Source organism: Danio aesculapii, chromosome 3 (genome assembly GCF_903798145.1).
Source record: "Danio aesculapii chromosome 3, fDanAes4.1, whole genome shotgun sequence".
In the NCBI taxonomy this organism is placed as follows: Eukaryota; Metazoa; Chordata; class Actinopteri; order Cypriniformes; family Danionidae; genus Danio; species Danio aesculapii.
In genome coordinates this window covers 17,007,652-17,029,100 of record NC_079437.1, presented here as the reverse complement: position 1 = coordinate 17,029,100, position 21,449 = coordinate 17,007,652, and the positions used below count along the sequence as shown (strand labels likewise).

Here is a 21,449-nt window from a genome sequence, read left to right as displayed (position 1 = left end):
TTTTAAATGGAAAAACTGATTGTTTTTATTCAAATAATATGACCCGATCAGTTTACCTGCTTCTTTGTACAACTAGTAAATGTACGAGGTTTAAATTTGTGACCAGTAATCTAACCCATTGTCTCAATTGAAAACAATTAAATAGCTATTATTTTCTGACTATTCTTTATAAAACCTAATTGAACCAACATAATGCCAAAGGAGACATGAAGTTTCTGGATGGGGAGAGGGGGGGGGATTTTTTTAATTCAAATATTGTCTTAGAATGCTACATGGTGTAGCACATCCTTAGTAATTATCAAATTGCAAGAACTTTACTCTTCATACATAAATATGTAATCTGATGCGCAACACGGTTATTGTTTCTGTTAGTGCCTTTAATATCTTTTTGATTAGCATAATGCATCTTTGCAAAATAAGTAAGGGATAATGAACGGCTTGAATTTTTGTCCATTTTTACATGTTAGATTTTCTAGTCCCTCCACTGAATCAGCTGTCACAGGCAGACAGAGAGAGCGAACATGTGCATGCTGTTTATACCTGCTAGGCTGCTAATATTACTAGAACGCGATTTCATCAGTCCGATCGCAGGTAGCCAAATAAGACATTCTCAGTCACACCTGGAGTGTGTTTCTAGTCACATTTCCAGTCACACATGTTCCTATTGTCTACTTTTTACCAGTTCTCTGATGAGGGAGGATCTTTATGTATATTGGCTTTCTCCTAACAGTACCTTTAATACTGCAAAATCTAGGCTACCTATAGCAAAATTTCCACGATTTACATTTCAAAATCAACATACAAATCTTATAAAAAAGTATCATATCAATTAAATACGCTTTAGGACTGTTACTTCATGCAATGGTTAATGAAATTAAGGATAATTTATTTCCTATGAACCTTCACACTTAAGTTTTAACATGCTGTTTTTATAAAATCCGTTAAACACATTTTTGAACATTTAAAGTAAATAAATCGTGTGTGTAAGTCTCTTTCGAATCAAATTATTAGGCTAGGCAAAGTGATCTCATGGAATTGATCTAATCTCAAAGACTGTTTTGAGTAGAATAACGTTAGGATTATTAAAAACACATTAATCTACAAGTCTATAGACATGAAATAAAACATTCACTAAGCTGTAACGCCGTCTTACAAAACACCAGTTCAAGGGCACATAAGATGCATTTTGAAGAGAAAGCAGCCAAAGCCCATTTCAGAAATCTCTGCTGTTAAATATGTAGGTCAATTTTGCAAAAGAAAAAAAAAAACATTTCGGGCCAGGTAAGAGAACATTTTAACGTTACTTTATTTATCTTCTACAAAAGCAATCAGCCTAACACGCAGGATCATTGTAACGTTAATATTACATTATTTACGGTCATAAATAAATCATGAAACTTAACTCTGCGATCTGGCAAAAAAATACACCTGAGAAAAATTAATAGGTTCAAAAGTCCAAAGACTGACCGTTAGATACACCAAAGATAATTATATATTACGTTTTAACAACAAAGATGCAAGAGATTAGATCCAGCGGAAGGTTCTGAGATGGTCTGGCCGATTTAAAGCTTTGCTCGAGGGGGAGCCGTTTGCGGAGCTGCCGCTGACCGCCTGGAGCTTCTAACATTTTTAAACACGCTCTATGCTTATACATAAACTGCAGATTTTGACTTTAAAGTATCTCAATTCTCGCTTGAAAAAACTCTTAACTTTTGTAGCATAATTAATGAGTATTTTCCTAATTTTGCGGATTTCTGTCCGCTATTAACAGTCCTCATCGGTTTCCTGTGCAGCACATGCGAGTTGCTATGGTAACTATAAACATTTGGGATAAGCGCATTTATTTCGATCTGTGATCAAAACTGACTGGAACTACCTGTGCGTTTTAACGAAAACAATGCACACCCTCCAGCCAATCAGAATCAAGAATTTCAACAGACCATGGAGTAATGAAAGTTTTATAACACAAAATCTTACTAACCTCACGGTTGAGCAATAATATGAATACTGCTTTGATTTTATCACAACCTATGGGTCGAGCAGTTTTCAACCACATATTTTTATTACATGTTTAAAGATACAGATTTTTCTTTTATGCTAAAAATCTTTAGAATGATAGAATTTTTCTCAATATATTTTTTTTAACCTTCAGATTACAGACTTTCAAGTTTCTCTGCCAAACAGTGACCTTAAAGAGCCCATATTATACATGAAATAGGGTCATATTTAGGTTGTAAGGGTCTCCAACAACAGTCTAATATGCATGCAAGGTCATAAAACACTTTGATGGTCTTATAATCTGCATGTATTTTTACCTAATTATCCCAGCAACTCCCATATGAATCGTTCAGCGATTCATTTGTTCCCAACCCCCTCCTCAGCGCGAAGCTAATCTGCGCTGATTGGACCGATGACAGCCTGTTGCGATTGGTCGACAGTGACAGGCTTCAGCACGAGACAGAGTGAAATGCCCAGCTGGTAATCAACTATACGCTTATTTCACGCGGCCGCCATTTTAAAGAACCAAAGCGAGGCTGCGGTGGGAAGAAACCCGGAAGTATAGGACAAGGACTGTACACATTACAGTAACATGATGCGGAGTACACACCTCCAGCTGTTGCCGAGATTTCAAAATGCAGAACTGGTGTAAACATCACTTTAATATCATTCAGTAAGTTTAATTTAGAAAATTAAAAGCAATTTAGCATCAAACAACATCACAATCTCTTTAAGAGTAATATGCTCAAGTGTCCTCCTAGGCTTCAGATCATGGCAGCAGGTAAACACCGTGGGGACACTTCCCTGCTTCAGTCTATGTTACCCAGTGAGCGCTAAAACACTGTAGCACACCCTCGTGTTGTCTGTAATAGTGTTGTCCCGGTACTGAAGTTTTAAAACCATCTATTTCCCGCTGAGTTTTTGACTCGACTGATCTTCACGGCTGCTTCGCGTTCCAGTCTCCGTGTATCTGTGTTTGCACACAGTTTACTGCCCTTCACCCAGTGCAAACACAGATACACGGAGACGCGAGCGGAAACAGCCATGAAGATCAGTCGAGTCATCAAGCAGATCGCTCGGCTCGTCTGTGTTTGTACTCGGTAAACAGCGGAGGGTGAACTGATGACCTTCTCGGCCAATCACAAGCCATTCTGTTGATCACGTGAACACAATGGCAAATCAGCGCTGTTTTAAGAAAGCCGTCAACAGTGCCTTAAATGTTAGCGGGAAATTGATGTTTTTTCTTTTAATTCAGTATCGTGACAAGTCTAATATAGTGAAAGAATCAGTTCATTAACTTGAGTTTGATAAATGGCATCTAAAACGTGTGTTTGGGAAAGAAAACGTTAGCTAACTAGTGCCATTTCCCTTAACTTAGCTGAAAATGAGCTCTGATATCCCTTTCTATTTTCACCATTCATTCAGGACGGACCTTCGGGTCACTCGGAAGGCGGTGAAATGATAAATTTGTGTCACTTTCTCTTCGCTGATAAGATATACAGCCAAGTACACAACGTTCTAATGTAACTCCCAACGATACTTCCGGGTTTCTTACCACCGCAGCCTCGATTTCGCTTTTAAAAATGGCGGCCGCGTGAAATCAGTCCATATAAAGTAGTCACAGTGCACACGCGCTTCATAGTGTAAGGCTTTTTTCACACACACACACACACACACACACACACACACACAACCCTCCTCAGAAGAACTGGGGAGATCGACGTGAGTCTCTCTCTCTCCCTCTCCCTCTCTCTCACACACACACACAACGCTCCTCAGAAGAACTAGGGAAAGCGACGCGAGTCTCTTTCTCTCTCTCTCTCTCTCTCTCCCTCTCCCTCTCTCTCTCTCTCACACACACACACAACGCTCCTCAGAAGAACTAGGGAAAGCGACGCGAGTCTCTCTCTCTCTCTCTCTCTCTCTCTCTCTCTCTCACACACACACACACACAACGCTCCTCAGAAAAACTAGGGAAAGCGACGCGAGTCTCTCTCTCTCACACACACACACAACGCTCCTCAAAAGAACTAGGGAAAGCGACGCGAGTCTCTCTCTCTCTCTCTCTCTCTCTCTCTCTCTCTCTCTCTCTCTCTCTCTCTCTCTCTCTCTCTCTCTCTCTCTCTCTCTCTCTCTCTCTCTCTCTCTCTCTCTCTCACACACACACACACACACACACACACACACACACACACACACACACAACGCTCCTCAGAAGAACTAGGGAACGTGACACGAGTCTCCTGTATCCTAGCTTACGATCGATCGCCATAGCAACGACAAACGGCAGTGGAACGCGAGCTCCCAAAAGCCTTTAACGTTAAACCCGTAAACAAAGCGGCACGCGTCGCGTTTTTAACGTGGCTTACATGTGATAAGAGAATATAAAGAGTAACCGCGTGTACTGTACCAGGTTAACAACTCATCTTTGGGTAGAGACTGTCAATATTATCCATCTGAGCACAGCGTGACTTCATTGGACCGGCGGCGTCTGTGTGTGTGTGTCTAGTGTTTTTTCTGTGTTAGTGGGCGGGGCCGCAGGTTTCAAATCTCCCTGGTTTGCGCGCGTAACTACTGGCGAGGCTTGTGTTTCGTGGCTGCGTCATCGCGAAACACCTAATGACTCGTTATCAAGGCGACTCGTTTGAAGCACCATGAGTCGACTCTTTTATAGATGAATCAATAGTTTTAAACACTGTACACTTACAGATTTAAGCCTTAGCTGGATATTTCACTTCACTTAGAGCTGTGTTACACACTACATGGAAGGGCATTTTCAAAAACCCATAATATGGGCTCTTTAAAGTCAGTGTGAACTGTTGATGTAGTTTCAACTGAAACTGAATGTGGAGTAGGGGGCGGAGCTTTTTTTGCGCATCATTCTCTCATAGAAAACTAATGGTAAGAGGGGCGTGGCTAGGGCTGGGCCGATAAACTATATTATATCGAATTTCGATAAAATTTATGCCAATAACAATGATGAGCTCTGGACTTTTTACTCTATATTGGCCTAAGAGCCAATCGAACAGCAGAAATGTGCAACAATGTGCAATTTTTGGCCTCCAAAAATGTATCAACCGAAAATGTTATGATATTTAATCGACCATGTAATTTTTGTGGCTTAAGTCATTTTTGGGATACTCTTAAATCTGTAAGCATTAACAACTTATATCGAAATATATCGTCATCATTCAATATGGAAAATAAATATGGTGATTGCATTTTTGCAATATCGCCCAGCTCTAGGAGTGGCTAAGAATATTGTGGCTGAAGCCTTCATCATCTGACAACCACTTCAAATGCAGAAGCAAACGAGCAGACTTTGATTGAAGATTACCAAAACAAGCATTTATTTTCAGTGGATTTACTTTAAACAATAACAGTGACAGCAAATATTGATTTCACACAGACTTTATCAAACCAAACATCAATGGAAAGCTTATTTATTTAGCTTGGAGTTGAATTATAAAACTAGATAATAAAAAACTGATACATATGACTGGTTTTGTGGTCCAGGGACACATTTTACAAAGTCTCCTCTACTAGTTCCTGTTCTATAGACCTTATTCCCTGAAGTAATCCGTGAAATGAGGAAGTGCGCTTGTTTTCCAATCCAGTTTCCTATGGGAGAAATAACTAGAAATAAAAAATGGCAGACAAGGGATAAACCGCTTGCTCTACAAACAAGTGCGTTCATGACTATACATAAAGAGTAGAATAATATAATATCAGTTTGCAACATCAAGCAACAAAACAATCTGCTTTTAACATCTAAAAATCAATGAAAGTGAAAATGAGACCGAAAGTCTGGAGCCTAAAAGATTCCAATGGTCAATTGATCAGACGAGTAAAACTATGAAATAAGCGTGTCAGATTCTGTGTGGAGCTAGTTAAAGCTGATCTGACTGTGTCTGAATGGTGGTGCTGATCTGTCCGAGGTCTTTCCACTCTCTCCAGCATCTCTCTTGTTTTTCTGTGACCTGTTAACTCTCACCTCACAGCTGTCCATTCGTGTTTCACTCTCCATGTGTCTGTCTCTCTGTCAAACACACGCAGTGCATGCGCTTTCACACCCCAGTCTGTCCGGTAAGAGCATTCATACTGCCCGTCTAACCTACAAACATCAAACTCAGCTCTTTACTTTTCAACAATAATCAATCAGATCTGGCTAAAATAGATTTTGAATGTATGCCAAATATGCTTGGTAACTGTAGGGATCAACGAAATATCTTTTGGAAATCAAATATATATTCTATTCAACCCTTATTGCCAAAAATATATTGTATGAATAAAAATGATAGATTTTTTTTATGCCAAAAAGATGATCAATAAAGATATTTAGTAAATTTCCTACTTACAGTATCTATAAATATCTAAAAACTCAATTTTTTATTAGTAATACACTATGAATACATTTAATGAGGATTTTCGTAATAATATATATATTATTCCATTAATATATATACAGATTCCAATTTTTTAAATAGTTGTGTCTCAACCAAATAATGTCCTATCTTCATGTGGAAAAGCTTATTTATTCAGCTTTCAGATAATGCATAAATCTCAATTTGATAGAAAGGACATGTTTTTAGTTCTGATTTATGGTCCAGTGTCACATATATCAAAATATATTTCAAAAAGTATTACAGAAAATACATGTACAACCTTACAATAGAATGTGTATGGAGATCTAAAGTATTCATTATTTAAAATATGAATAAAAAAGATTGCTCTTTAAAATATAATATAGCTTTGATTTTTCTATTAAATGGCAGTCAAGTAGAGTTTTTTAATTTATTTTATTTAATTCATGTTTTTGTAACTCTAAAGTTTATTCTTTAAATGTTTAAATGTAAAGATTTGCTTAAAATGTTACATTAATATGTTGAATATATACAAGTAACAATAAAATCTATAAAAAAATAAAATAAAATAAAAAAGGAACTTAAAAATATATTTTTTTTCTTTTTTGTTTTTTTCTTGTCCTTCTAATGGCCGTCAGGAAGAGTAGTTAATTTAAACGTTTAAATGTAAAGATTTGCTTCAAATATTAAATATATATATATATATATATATATATATATATATATATATATAATATATATATATATATATATATATATATATATATGTATATATATATATATATATATGTATATGTATAATTAATAATAAAATCTATAAAAAAATATATGAATAATATAATAAAAAAGATTAAACTTTGAAATATAATATATTCTGTAATATAGCTGTGATTTTATATATTTTTCAAATAACAGTCAAGTAGAGTTTTTAATTTATTTAATTTAATGTTTTTTTAAATGTAAAGTTTGTTGTTTAAATGTAAAGATTTGCTTCAAATGTTACATTAATAAATATTATATATATTTATATACAGTTGAAGTCAGAATTATTAGCCCCCCTGTTTATTTTTTTCCCTAATTTCTGTTTAACTTAGAGAAGATATTTTCAACAAATTTCTAAACATAATAGTTTTAATAACTCATTTCTAATAACTGATTTATTTATCTTTGCCATGATGACAGTAAATAATATTTGACTAGATATTTTTCAAGACACTTCTATACAGCTTGACATTTAAGTGACATTTAAATCAGGCAAGTTATTGTATAATGATGGTTTGTTCTGTAGACTATCGAAAAAAAATTAGCTTAAAGGGGCTAATAATATTGACCCTAATTTTGAATATATAAATTATATAAATAATAAAATCTATAAAAAATATATAAAGATAATAATAATAAAAACATTGTACTTTAAAATATTATATAGCTGTGATTAATATTTTTTCATTTATTTGAATTAGTTTATGTTTTTATTAAATGTAAAGTTTGTTCTTTAAATGTTTAAATGTAAAGATTTGCTTCAAATATTATATATATATATTTCATTTATTTATTTTTTCAAAATATACCAAAAAAATGGCCAAATGAAATATATATTTATGTAAAACTATTTGTAAAATTCTTGTTCTTAATCTATATTTTTTGTATATTTTGAAACGTATTTGAAAAAAAAAAAAAAAAAAAAATATATATATATATATATATATATATATATATATATATATATATATATATATATATATATATATATATATATATATATATATATATATATCATACGGGATTGCATTGGTATCACTCAGGTCTTGTTGTCTTACATTTGTGCAGGCATGAGTCGTGAGGTGGAGAATCTCATTCAGGAAAATGTTCAGTTGCTTGAGACAAAGTGAGTAATATTTGTTACATTCTCTATTTTCTATATCTGTGTCCATTATTGCTGTCAGTGCTTAGTTTTTGTGCGTGTGTGCAGAAATGCATTGAATGTGGTGAAGAATGATCTGATCGCTCGCGTGGACGAGCTCTCCTGCGAGAAGGAGGTCCTTCAGGGGGAACTGGATGCGGTTTTGCAGGCCAAAGCCAAACTAGAGGAGAAATACAAGGAGCTGGAGGAGGAGCTCAAAAAGTGAGTCACTGTTTTGTTCAGATATTTAAAAAGTGCCAACGGGATGCTTTCATATGCAGTTGACCAGGGTCAGCTCATGATGTGGCCAAAGTTTATAATAAATCAAATAAGACATGTTCAGGTTTATGGCCACAGCTGATGTTTATCACATTAGTGTGTGTGTGTGTTTTTCATGACATGCTAATGCTACATGAACTGTGTGATTTATGTGGATATTTTATCACACAGAATAAAAACCGAGTCGGAGGTGGCCAAACAGAACAATAATAAGGAGGAAGATGAGGTGAGTGCTGTTAAATACAGTTGAAGTCAGAATTATTAGCCCCCCTTTGAATATCTTTTTAGAAATATTTCCCAAATGATGTTTAACAGAGCAAGGAAATTTTCACAGTTTGTCTGATAATATTTTTTCTTCTTGAGAAAGTCTTATTTGTTTCATTTCAGCTACAATAAAAGCATCATTTTAAGGTCAAAATTATCAGCCCCTTTAAGCAAATTTTCTTTTGATAGTCTACAGAACAAACCATCGTTATACAATAACTTGCCTAATTACCCTAACCTGCCTAGTTAACCTAAATAACCCAGTCAAGCCTTTAAATGTCACTTTAAGCTGTATAGAAGTGTCTTGAAAAATATCTAGTCAAATATTATTTACTGTCATCATGGCAAAGATAAAATAAATCAGTTATAAAAATGAGTTATTAAAACTATTATGTTTAGAAATGTGTTGAAAAAAATCTTCTCTCCGTTAAACCAAACTTGGGGAAAAAAATTAATAATTCAGGGGGGCTAATAGTTCTGACTTCAACTGTATGTAGTATTACAATAATTATTCACTTTTATTCTTGAAGACCATTTGGGACGGTAAGGCTTTTCCAAAGTTTTTATTTACTTTTATTTTTTTTCGAGCAAGGATGGATTATAGTAATCAAAAATGACAGTAAAGACATTTATTAATAATTTAATGTTATAAAATATTTTGATTTATTTTTTTGATAAATGCTATATATATATATATATATATATATATATATATATATATATATATATATATATATATATATATATATATATATATATATATATATATATATATATCATGGCTTCTATAAAAATATTAAGCAGCGCCAGTTTTTTTAAACATCAACAATAATTAGAAATATTTCTTGAACAGCAAATGATGATATTTTAATGATTTGATAATGTAAGGGTACTTGCATACTAATGCTGACAAACGCAGCTTTGAATGACAAGAATAAATGACATTTTGAAATACAATTATAATCTTTAAGTATTTTAATTTGGAATGTTATTTCACATTATTGCTGTTTAATTAAACAAACCTGGATTATATACTTTTAAAAATAAACACACACACACACACGCACGCACACGCACACACACACACACACACACACACACACATATATATATATATATATTATTATTATTATTATTATTAAATTAATTATAATTTATTAAAAAAATATTTAACTAAATATGTGTATTTTATTTTAGTTTCTTTTTGTTTAGTTTAGTTTTGTTTTATTTATATTATTTTTATTTATTATTTTTATAAAATTTTCATTTTTTCATTTAATTTTTATTAAATTTTTAAAATTTAATTTAGGTTTGTTTTAGTTTTTATTTTATTTTATTATTTTGTTTTATTTTATTTTATTAATATTAATAATACATTAATAATAACTTCTTAAAAATATTTAATTAGCTAAATATGTGTTTTGTCTTATTTTGTGTTGTCTTGTGTATTCTTTGTTTTATTTTTTATTTTATTTATTTATTTATGTTTCATTTAATTAATTTTTTAATATTTTTTATTTATTTTTTTATTTTTTTTGTTTTGTTTTGTTAATTTTATTTTATTATATTTATATTATTTTTTATAAAATTAAAATTTTTTCATTTAGTTTTTACTTAATTTTTTAATTTAATTTAGTTTTGTTTTGGACGGCAAGTGAAGACCTCCGTGAGGGACATACTCAATTCTGTTCATGGTTTTTTTTAAGGAATTAATTTAGTTTCATTTTTTTTATTTTATCATGACTAAACCAGCTTTCATCGTAAATATAGCTATTAAGGAAGGCATGTAAAACTTTTAGCTTTGTGTAAATAGAAGTAGCTTTTCACAGACATTTGCTGTTGCTCTCCAGGCCACATTTTAACACTGCTAGTTTGGCAGATTACAATATAATATTTGAAAGCACAAATGGCATATACTGTATGCCAGCATGATAATCATTCAGCCGAAACTGGTGTGTGTTTCTGCAGAGTGACGTGCCCACAGCTCAGAGACGGAGGTTCACGCGGGTGGAAATGGCTCGAGTGCTGATGGAGAGAAACCAGTACAAGGAGAGACTGATGGAGCTGCAGGAGGCTGTCAGGTGGACCGAAATGATCCGGTAAACATTTCAGCCCTTTTTATTTATTTTTTTAAAATTTATATTTGTACATTTTTTCCACAGATGGTTCTGTTTATGTTAATTATGGGTATTACAAAGAATTTTGTTATATTTTATTTTAATGAAGTATTTTTTTTACATATTTAGTTTTTGTTTCATATCAATTAATTATTATTATTATTATTTTACATTTTATTAATTCAGAAATGTGCTGTTATAAAGACTAAATATTCTTGCTTGTTATAGTTTAAAATTATATTTGATATGTTATAAAGAGTTTTATTTCATTTTATTTTATATAAATTAATATGTTTTTTTTCATGAATGTGTTTTTATATTTTGCGTTTTTGTTTTATTTTACTTATCAGAACATTATTTTCTCTCTCTCATGCTATTAAAAATGTAGTTTTCTTTTCTTGTTTCATTTATTTTTATTTTACTTATTTTTTTACAATCTGTAGAGTAATATGACTTTTATACGAAAAATAAAATAATATCTAAAAAATTAATTTATTTGACACAATAATAACAATTTAAGTTACATTTCATTTGCACAGCAGACAAGCAAAATCATATTTATAAGGATGATGCTTCTGTTTTATAATTTTTTTTTAAATATATTTAGTTTTTATTCCCTATTATTTTATTCATTTGTTTAATATTTTCTTGCATCTTATATTTTAAAAGTATTTTATGTGTTACAAAGTGTTTTATTTTATTTTACATTAAACAATACAATTTTCTTATGAATGCTATAACTTATTGTTTTGTTTTTATATTACTTTAGCAGTTTTGTTTTATTGTACATATCAAAACTTATTATTTTTTTCTCTCATGCTTTTAATAATATATTTATCTTTTCTTTTTGATTACTTTTGATTTACGTCTTAAAATTCTCTATATCTGTAGAATAAAACGGCTTTTATAAGTAAAATAAAATAATATCTAAAATGTAATTTTAGTTGACACATTATTAACAATTTAATTTACATTTTATTGCAGCCAAGATTTTGTCTTGTGTTATTGACCTACAGTAACCATATTTTTTTACGCTCAGCTAGAGATCTGTTCTCATACTAATTGTCCAAGAAAGTAGGCCAGTTTTTCTGGATGATGAACAGAAAACCCCATGGCACCGCATTGAGATCGTCTGCTCGCTCAGGGCTTTTCTGCAGTGATATGTTTCTGTTTCCTCAGAGCTTCAAGAGAAAATTCAGAAGTTGCAGAGAAGAAAAGGTCAAGCATCAGGCAATTGTAAGACCCATTTTTCTCCAATGGTCCAAAAAAATCTGTAAATGCAGAAATGCTAGTAACACACATTATAAATGTTCATCTTTCTGCGTGTGTGTCCTCTTCCAGCTTCAGTCGCCTGTTCAGTTCCTCCAGTTCTGCAACGTCCAGCAGCTCGTCCAGAGCTTTACCGTCCAACGTCAAGTACAACCCACCCAGCATCATGAAGAAGAGCAACACCTTCTCCCAGTTCCCCAGAGAAAAGTCCAAAGCTTTCGACTTCCTCAAAGAAGAGTGAGTGTACCGTTTTAACCTCCAGTCAACAATTGTTTTTGCACTTAGATCAAGGCGTGACCCAACAGAGCAACAAGAATGTAGTAAATCAAAATATCTTTAAACATGTATTATTATGTTAGTGTTGGGTAAAAACGGAATATATTACAGTTTTTAGCCTTTAAATTTTATAGTATAAATAAAATTAAATAAAAACATAAGGTATAATATACTTTTTTAAGCCAAAAATGTAATAAAGTAATTGATTTTGTTTCTTATTTTTATTAACAGTTAGATCAATGTATGTTTATTTGGTTTTTTATGCATTATAGTATTGCTTTTTCACATTTTGATGTAAAAATGTAACTTTTGTCTACAATTATTACTGAAAATGGGAATATTCCATGCACAGTGTAAAGCTTATTGGTTGGTTTTTGTCACGTGAGTCCCTAGTTTTTCTTGTGGCATTCTGAAAAGTTGAGATGTCTCCATTTAAAATAACTTAATCTGTACCTGCAAAAGGAGCAAAATGTGAACAATACCTCACTCTTCCTGTCTTGTTTTCAAAATAAGAGTCTCATACACATACATGGTAAGTTTAATATAGACTTCGATAAACTTAAAAATAGAGGAAACAAATTGTGATACTTTGTGTCTATAAAACACTTCCTAAGACGTTCATATGACAGCGGAAACAGCCATAAAAGCGTACCGTACCGTACCGTACCATTCAGTGGAAACGGGCCATTAATGGTCCTGTGCGGATCAAAAACCAATGAAGCTTGAAGCTCACGATGTTTCATAACCGTGTACTGAAATCTTATTATTATTCAATTTTGCCTATTAGGTAAATCCAGATTTTCATTCTATAGCACCTTTAAAAGACATGTTTGTATTTCTTGCCATGCCGGTGTTAATATTCATTTCAAAAGATGATTAGGAAGGATCAGAATTTTGGATGAGACGTTAAACCGAGGTCCTGACTCTCTGTGGTCATTAAAAATCCCATGGCACTTCTCATAAAGAGTAAGGGTGTAACCCCGGTGTCCTGGCCAAAGTCCCTCAATCGTTCCTTACAATCAGGGCTTCCCAATCATCCCCTTCCGCCGAATTGGCTCTATCAATGTCTCTTCACTCCACCAATAGCTGGGGGGGCGGGGGGACATTGTCCTGTGGCTGCCGTCGCATCATCCAACTGGATGCTGCACACTGGTGGTGGCGTGGAGAGTATAAATACACTTTATATTACATTATATTTGTTTCATGGGCTCAGTCCTATTCACAACTGAGCAGATACCCTGTAATGACATCTTGCAAACGAAAAGTTTCTCCATTTAATTTTTTCCCTGTGGAATAAATTATATGTAAGTGTGTAAATATCTAAGTAAGTAAGTATATACTTGCTTATCTATAATATAAAAAACTATATATGTAGGGGTGACGCTGTGGCGCAGTAGGTAGTGCTGTCGCCTCACAGCAAGAAGGTCGCTGGTTCGAGCCTCTTCTGGGTCAGTTGGCATTTCTGTGTGGAGGTTGCATGTTCTCCCCGCGTTCGCGAGGGTTTCCTCCGGGTGCTCTGGTTTCCCCCACAAGTCCAAAGACATGTGGTACAGGTGAATTAGGTAGGCTAAATTGTCCGTAGTGTATGACTGTGAATGAGTGTTTATGGATGTTTCCCAGAGATGGGTTGCAGATGGAAGGGCATCCGCTGCATAAAACATGTGCTGGATAAATTGGCGGTTCATTCTGCTGTGGCGACCCCAGATTAATAGAGGGACTAAGCCGAAAAGAAAATGAATGAATATATGATGTAAAAGTGTGTATAAAATGCAGAACCACCAAATTATCAGTACTCTGAATTATCAGCTATTAGCATCAGCTAGGAGATTTAATACCAGTCACAAACAGAAAGTCTCATATTCAGATCCTTTGTCTCTTCCTTGTTTTTTGCAAGCAGGGTGGACTCGAGTGGCTCTCTGTCCCGCCGAGAGCAGAAGCGGGCTCAGTATCAGCATGTGAAAGCACACATGCAGAAAGAGGACGGCCGGGTGACCGCTCATGGCTGGAGTCTCCCAGGAAAATACAAGGTAAGAGTAGCTTAATTTTATCTAGTTTTGTTTACTTCATATAACTTTTCGTTGCTAAAAAAAGAATAGTAATTACATACTACTGTACTATTTTATTGTTTTAAGCTATTTTGTTCTTAAAAGGTAATTTAGACAGCCCCATGATGGCGTGTTTCTTTCACTCTCAAAATGCTGACTTTCATCTTTGTGTGTACCACTTAATTAAATATATATTTTTTATATTTTTTGTTTTTACACTGTTTTGCTTTTCTTCTTTTAAATTCAATTATTTATTGTTCTGTTCATTCTGATAATGTAATATAATCTAAAGTGAAATTGTCATCCTCTTCTGTACAGGTTGCCAATGGTGGTCCAGTAGAGAACAAAATAAACCTGCCGGTTCCTGTGTGTCTCAAGCCACTGGAGCAGAAAGATGCTTCTATGAAGGTAAAGTTGTGAAGGAAGGTCATTTAGTGAGGAAATATCAAGTACAAATAGCCTGATAATCATAATTACCTGAAATCAGCATTTTAAGAACACTTTTATTAAAATTCACACATTTACGAAAGCCATTTTCAGCTTGACTCACCTTAAGCAGTTCTGACTGTCTTTGTTTTGCTGATTTGGTCTGTGCAGCTGCTGTGTGCCACTGGAGTGAATCTCTCTGGAGGACGCTTGTGTGATGGAAGCTCTGCTGTCTCTGCTGAAGACTCCACAGTAGAGACAGACTCAACTAAACAGAGGAAAGGCTCCCAGAGCAGCCTAGATCAGCTAGAGCATGAGCATAAGGTGAAATATTGTGATAAATTTTCCATAAAACCCTATTTCACTGTTTTATATATGAGCAATATCACACTCGTAGCAGTGCGATGTTGCTGTATATCGGCACTGGTAGGAGGCATGCCTTAACCTCTCACCAGTGATGATATTCAGCCACATCGCACTGCTACGAGTGTGATATTGCAATTATACAACAGTTTGACGGCATAATCGTATATATAAAAAAGAAAATCAAACACAGAGAGTTTAAAAACCCTTTTGGAAGAGGAACTACTGCCATTCATTTACATCTGCAGCTGACGTCAGAACAGCAGAAACTGTTGCTACTTCACCAACGTCACTTTAGAGCTAGTGTTTGAATGATTCTCTAGCGTAGTGTCTGAAATGATGACAAAACAGGTGAACTTAATCACTACCAGATTACTGTTGTGTTTGCAGAAAAGACGCTAAACACATGCGTGCCTTCTTTCTGCCAACACAACACACATTACTGATATGCGAGTCCCATCTCACACTCAATACACTACAATTACTATGGTATAAATACAGCACTACAACATACAAAAGAGAGAGATCGACTAAGAATGTCATTTACCTGTTTAATAATGATTTGATCAGCTGTAGTTTAAAATTGAGCTGTATTTTTCCTCTACGGGTTTATTATGTGGTCTCTGTCGCCATCTTGTGAATAGACAACGTCAACCGTCTTTGTTCAGTATGACAGGCTAATGGCCACCGACGGGCTCTTAGAAATTATAAATATTTTGAAATTGGCACTATCCTTATAAATAAACTACGTAGTTGCAATCTAAACAACTACATTCTCGACTAAAAAAGCCTTAAAAGTACATTATGTTGCCCAACAGTTGCAATATTTGTCAAACTGTAGAGTGTCCTCTGCTTGTTGCTGTATGTGGGCGGAATAATACACAAGGGTGAAGGGTGAAGAGGTGGTACGAGTGCTGTTACTGGCAGAATATTGCACGGCTATCAACCAGTCAGATTCAAGAACCAGACAGAAATTTATATATGTTTTTCATTCTGGAGGACTATGTGCACCTAATGGTTCAAACATTGTATCCTGAAGGTGGTTCCGTGTATCAGGATGATAATGCACCAATACACACAGCAAGACTGACAGAGTGGTTTGATGAACATAAAAGTGAAGTTGAACATCTCCCATGGCCTGCACAGTCACCCGAAGTAAATGTTATTGAGCCACTTTAGGGTGTTTTTGGAGGAGCGGGTCAGGAAATGTGTATATATACCTAAATTAAGTGTAACAAACATTGTGATATAAGTAATAAAAAGCAATGTAAATGCAGGCAGACAGAATTGTTGGCTTGAATCCCTTTGAGAAAAAGATGTCCCTTTGATGTATAAATAACAATCTATAAGACAGTTTAATTTCCACCATTGGGACATTGATTTTTAGGCAATCATGTTTTTGCATTTTATCTTTTATTCTTTGTTATTAGTGATTTTATTTAGGCTTCATTTCATTATAGAAGCCTATCTTTTTGACTATACATTGTGTATGGATTTCAATAAAATACCTGTATTACAGTGTATAAAATGGAAAGTAGGTATTTGGATTTCCATGAGGTATTGATTGTGATGAATAAAATGGATTAGACAATGCATTTTCCAAAAAGTGAAGAACACACAGCACATTTTTAAGTGGCATATTTCTTTAGTGACACAGAAATGCTGTGTGGTTGTTGGCAGGAGCGGGAGCAGACGCTGCATGTAGAGATGTCCAGTCGAGTCTGGATCTGCACGAGCACTCACTCCTCCACTAAGGTGATGGTCATAGATGTGACGCGACCTGACGACCTCCTGGACAGCTTCTACGTCTGTAACTCATGTGTGCTGTGTATCGCCAGCATACCAGGTCAGAAATGCCTCTTCCTAATGTTTCTGTTAATCACTGAAATCAATAACTAACCATTACGTCTTAATATATCATTGGGGTATATACAGATGATTAGCGATGTAACTATACACTGTAATACCGAGATGTTCCCAAATGCGTCAATGCGTAACACTGATGTAAATAATATCATTAGAGATATTGAGCTTGTTTTATCCAATAATCAGCTTACTGTATTAATAAGGTAAAATTCTAATCAATAATTTGTCATAGGCAATGTCCATTGCATAGACATATAGATGGCAACGAAATCACAAGTGAGCTGACGCACTTGGGTTTGAAGTGTAGCAAGAGTAGGCATACAAGAGTAGCCAAGAGTAGGCATACATATTGTAATCCGCTTTGTGTTGATTATTGTAATCATGTTGTTTATTGTAATCAACATGCTAAGTGGTGACATGTTGGTGACGTATGTAATACTGTTTCCGGGTCCAAGCCTCCACTTATTTGAACTGAGAAAATATTCGTTTTTGATCACTTTTTTTTTGTTCATATCACACATTAAAGTGAATTTTATATAAAGGAATAATGTACACAACAATCTCTGGGCTTGCTGCATCACAAATACCAAAATTTTAACAATTTTATAAAAAAAATTAATCACTTTCTGGCCTTCTCAAAAAATTAGCATATTGTGATAAAGTTCATTATTTTCTGTAATGTACTGATAAACATTAGACTTTCATATATTTTAGATTCATTACACACAACTGAAGTAGTTCAAGCCTTTTATTGTTTTAATATTGATGATTTTGGCATACAGATCATGAAAACCCAAAATTCCTCATTGAAATGCTCCCACAATGCTTTAGAATGTGTATTTTTAAGGATTTTTGATCTTGCAATGTATACCACTCACTTTGGGGAGGGATTTATCTGTGGATACAGAATTGACCAAATATTAAGTGTCATGTATGTTTATTTAATCCTGACAGGCCTTAAACGGCAAATGTACAAATATAAAAACCCAACCATTAAGCAAAATATTAAGTATCTTTTTTTGGTCAGTATTGCATAACCCTTACAAATATAATCTGGTGTATTACGACTACAAATCCACAAATGAGACCAACATTTAATTCCTGAAAAGTTTTAAATTTTACATTGTAAATCCTTCAGAAAAGTGCTTTTCCCCCGCATATGCTAGGCTACGCCTCACTAAAACGAGTACAAACACGTTTTGTTCCTCAACTTTGGGAAAGAATAAGCAATGTGTACATATATAGTACATCATATATATGCATCTTATATATAGTACAGTGTTAATCAGACGGAGTATACTTTGACAGCCTGCATGTTGATTTAGATGTGAATAAAAAGCAGTGATGTAGTTGTCCATGGTGCGATCTGCAGGAGTGTTGGAGACGGATTATCCCGCGGGGGAGGAGATTCATCAGGATCTGGATGCGGGACCGGATGCTCTATTGGCCAGCGGCAGCTCTCAGGGCAGTGAGGGAGTGTTGAGTGACGTGTCGGCGGTCAGCTGTGGTGTTGAAGAGTCCAGTTTAGGCTCCCAGACAGGCAGCACAGGAGCCCACGAACAGTCTGCTGAACAGAGTCCCGCCAGAGGAAGTGGTAAGGAGGAGTTGTTGTACTTTAATTGATAGTTTTTTATGTTGTCATCATTAGGGGAGTGCAATATTTTTATAAAACATTATCTTTTTCTGACGGCCAAGTCGAGGGCTAAGTATTTTCCTGAGATACGCCTGGGAAATGCTTCTAAAGAATTTCTTCAGGGAAAGAACAACCATAAAGAAAACATTTATGGATTTGTGCCGAATGCTAGCATCATTAACCCATAACAATCCGCGTTACCTACATTGTCAGTACGCTTTTTATAGAGTTTCTATTCTAAATTGCTGGTTAAGAGCAATTAAATTATAAATTGAATGCAAAATCAAAGTATAAACAGCAGACGTGAACAAATAGATTTTCCCTAGCAGCAAATATTAATTTAAGCAAAAATAAAAGGACACTAAATATAAAAGCAGACACTTACGAGCTGTAATGCTGTCAATAATGACAAAATCGCTGAGGAATATCCAAACGATAGATTTAAAAAAATGCTAAATTGGAGCTGTGACAAGGACATGAGGCTCTTAAATGACTGAAAACCGCTGCGGGTGCAGTATATGGATCACTAGTGCCCACATCCACACAGTGATACAAATATTCAACAGATGTGACTGGTTTGTGCTGCATTTCTATGGAGATCCCAATGTAGTTGCCATTACAGCGCATTGTTTTTTTTTTGCCCGCCAGTCTCTGCCCAGGTCACATGAGTGAAAACTATCAATAGGTACACAAGGAAGTAAAGACAATCACAGTTATCATGTCTATCATGCTGACTTTAATTGATCTTGGGTCAGATTTCTAATGTAGGTTTTAATGTTTGGTCAGGTTTTGATACTAATGTGTGTTTAGAAGCACTATATGTAATATTGCTTTATTAAAATATCCCAAAACCACTAAAACTGTGTTCTAAATTTTGTTGGCTTATGGACTTGCTTTACCATAAATGTTTCAAAGAATGTTCAAATCCAGAGAACTAAGCAATTTTACAGACACTATTGGATAAATCCTATAGGATATGGTTGATAAGATGATAAATCCCATGATTCCACAGTTATAAAACTACACCTTTGTTTGCTGTGAATATGTATGTCATCTATAATTGCATATTCGGTAAAATTACATAGTGGCTTTAATAAAAACTAAAAAACTAAAGACTAAAAAAAGTGGAATATTAAATTGGTTCTAATGGGCTATACTGAATGCACAGTAAGTGTTTTTCAGCCACTGATAAACTTCTGGCACAAGTTTATTTGTGACTATTTTCAATTTTATTAGGTTCATTTTACAGCATTGATAATGTAATTTAATTCAAATATAATCAGGTAAATAGCTTAAAGCTTTCATTTAGTTATTAAAGAGTAAAATGAGATGAAAGGCGGTTAAACACAATCAGAAGCAGCAGGCGAGTGGCGAAACCATTAAAAATACTAGGGTAAAATAAATGTTCATATTTTAAAGACAGTGTGGAACAATGGAATTTAATGCAGTGCGTCTTGTGCGGTCTGAGACCCACTATTTATTGTATATCAGTCAGGCAGTGAAAATCAGGGTACAAATTATACATTGAAGATTGGGGGGTGGTGGCTTCAGTGAGTCAAATTTATGCATTTATTTAAATTAAACGTAATTTATTAATAAAACGTACTTAAGCTTTCAATTTTGTGAAGAATATTTAGTGTATTCGGACCCACAGAAACTATTTCAGAGGTTATTTTGGGTCAAACTATAAAAACTATGCGTCTAATTTGACTTTGCCTTTAGGTTATATCTTGACACAAACAGCTATTTTACTCTTTCTGAACACTTACATTGTCTGTCGGTTTTAGACTGTTAAATATATATATATTTTCTCACATAGACTGATATAAGGGTGGTAAAATGTAGATTTATATTCTGTATTATTTTTATTATTAATATGTAAGATGCAAATCAAAGAAAACAATTTCTCACTATTAAAGGGCTGAGACGTCCCCCCCTCTCACTCACCCTATACATCTTGTTTTGATGTCATTGGGGTGGGGGTTAAAGGGTTAATTAGGGGGGTCAATCCCCCCCAAACCCCCTTGTAATAACCTTGGTGAAGATCACTGATTTTTTTCTAAATGTGGCGATTTTGTAATTGATTGTCAGTTCAATAGAACTGCTTAAGCTGGTTTACTGAAAAGTCCTCGTGACTAAGCATTGCTTAATAATACTCAAAACAAGTAAAAATGAAAAATAAATCACAAATGAACTCACTGGAACTTCATATTTAATAATATGTCATTACTTGCAATTCACATTTGGTAGATTACAAGTTTATTAACACATCCAATTGATATAAATGATGTGTAATTAAAGATGCAGTAGGTGATCTGTCACAATGCTAACCAGTTAGCATAATATCGTTGAAACACAGTCAATAACAATATATAGGGAGCGCGTCACAGGTTGTCGTTGTTCATAAATGAACCAATGGAATGAGAATATAAAAACAACTTCAGTAAAGCAGGCTAGGCAGAATAGCGCTATTGACTTCTGTTTAATTGTTAAACTAAATAAAAATCGACATTATCGATGCTGTAAAAGGTGCCTTATGAAACAGAAAATGGTCACATCAGTCTTTTGCCAGGAGATTTCAGTGGCTGAACAACACGTCTGTGCATATAACCTGTTCATAAAACAACAAAATCTACATCAGCTTTG

General features: G+C 34.2%; 1 protein-coding gene across 1 annotated transcript in view; it reads left to right on the top strand.

Moving 5' to 3' along the window:
- The window catches only part of spag9a (sperm associated antigen 9a), a 74,378-nt gene that overhangs the window by 37,493 nt on the left and 15,436 nt on the right, over window positions 1-21,449 (top strand). The window contains exons 10-20 of the mRNA XM_056453272.1: window positions 8,193-8,250; window positions 8,335-8,487; window positions 8,716-8,770; window positions 10,777-10,907; window positions 12,105-12,161; window positions 12,267-12,431; window positions 14,368-14,497; window positions 14,834-14,923; window positions 15,113-15,265; window positions 16,985-17,150; window positions 18,543-18,764. Of these exons, the coding sequence (XP_056309247.1) occupies window positions 8,193-8,250; window positions 8,335-8,487; window positions 8,716-8,770; window positions 10,777-10,907; window positions 12,105-12,161; window positions 12,267-12,431; window positions 14,368-14,497; window positions 14,834-14,923; window positions 15,113-15,265; window positions 16,985-17,150; window positions 18,543-18,764 (1,380 nt within the window). The remainder of the gene's footprint in view (window positions 1-8,192; window positions 8,251-8,334; window positions 8,488-8,715; window positions 8,771-10,776; window positions 10,908-12,104; window positions 12,162-12,266; window positions 12,432-14,367; window positions 14,498-14,833; window positions 14,924-15,112; window positions 15,266-16,984; window positions 17,151-18,542; window positions 18,765-21,449) is intronic.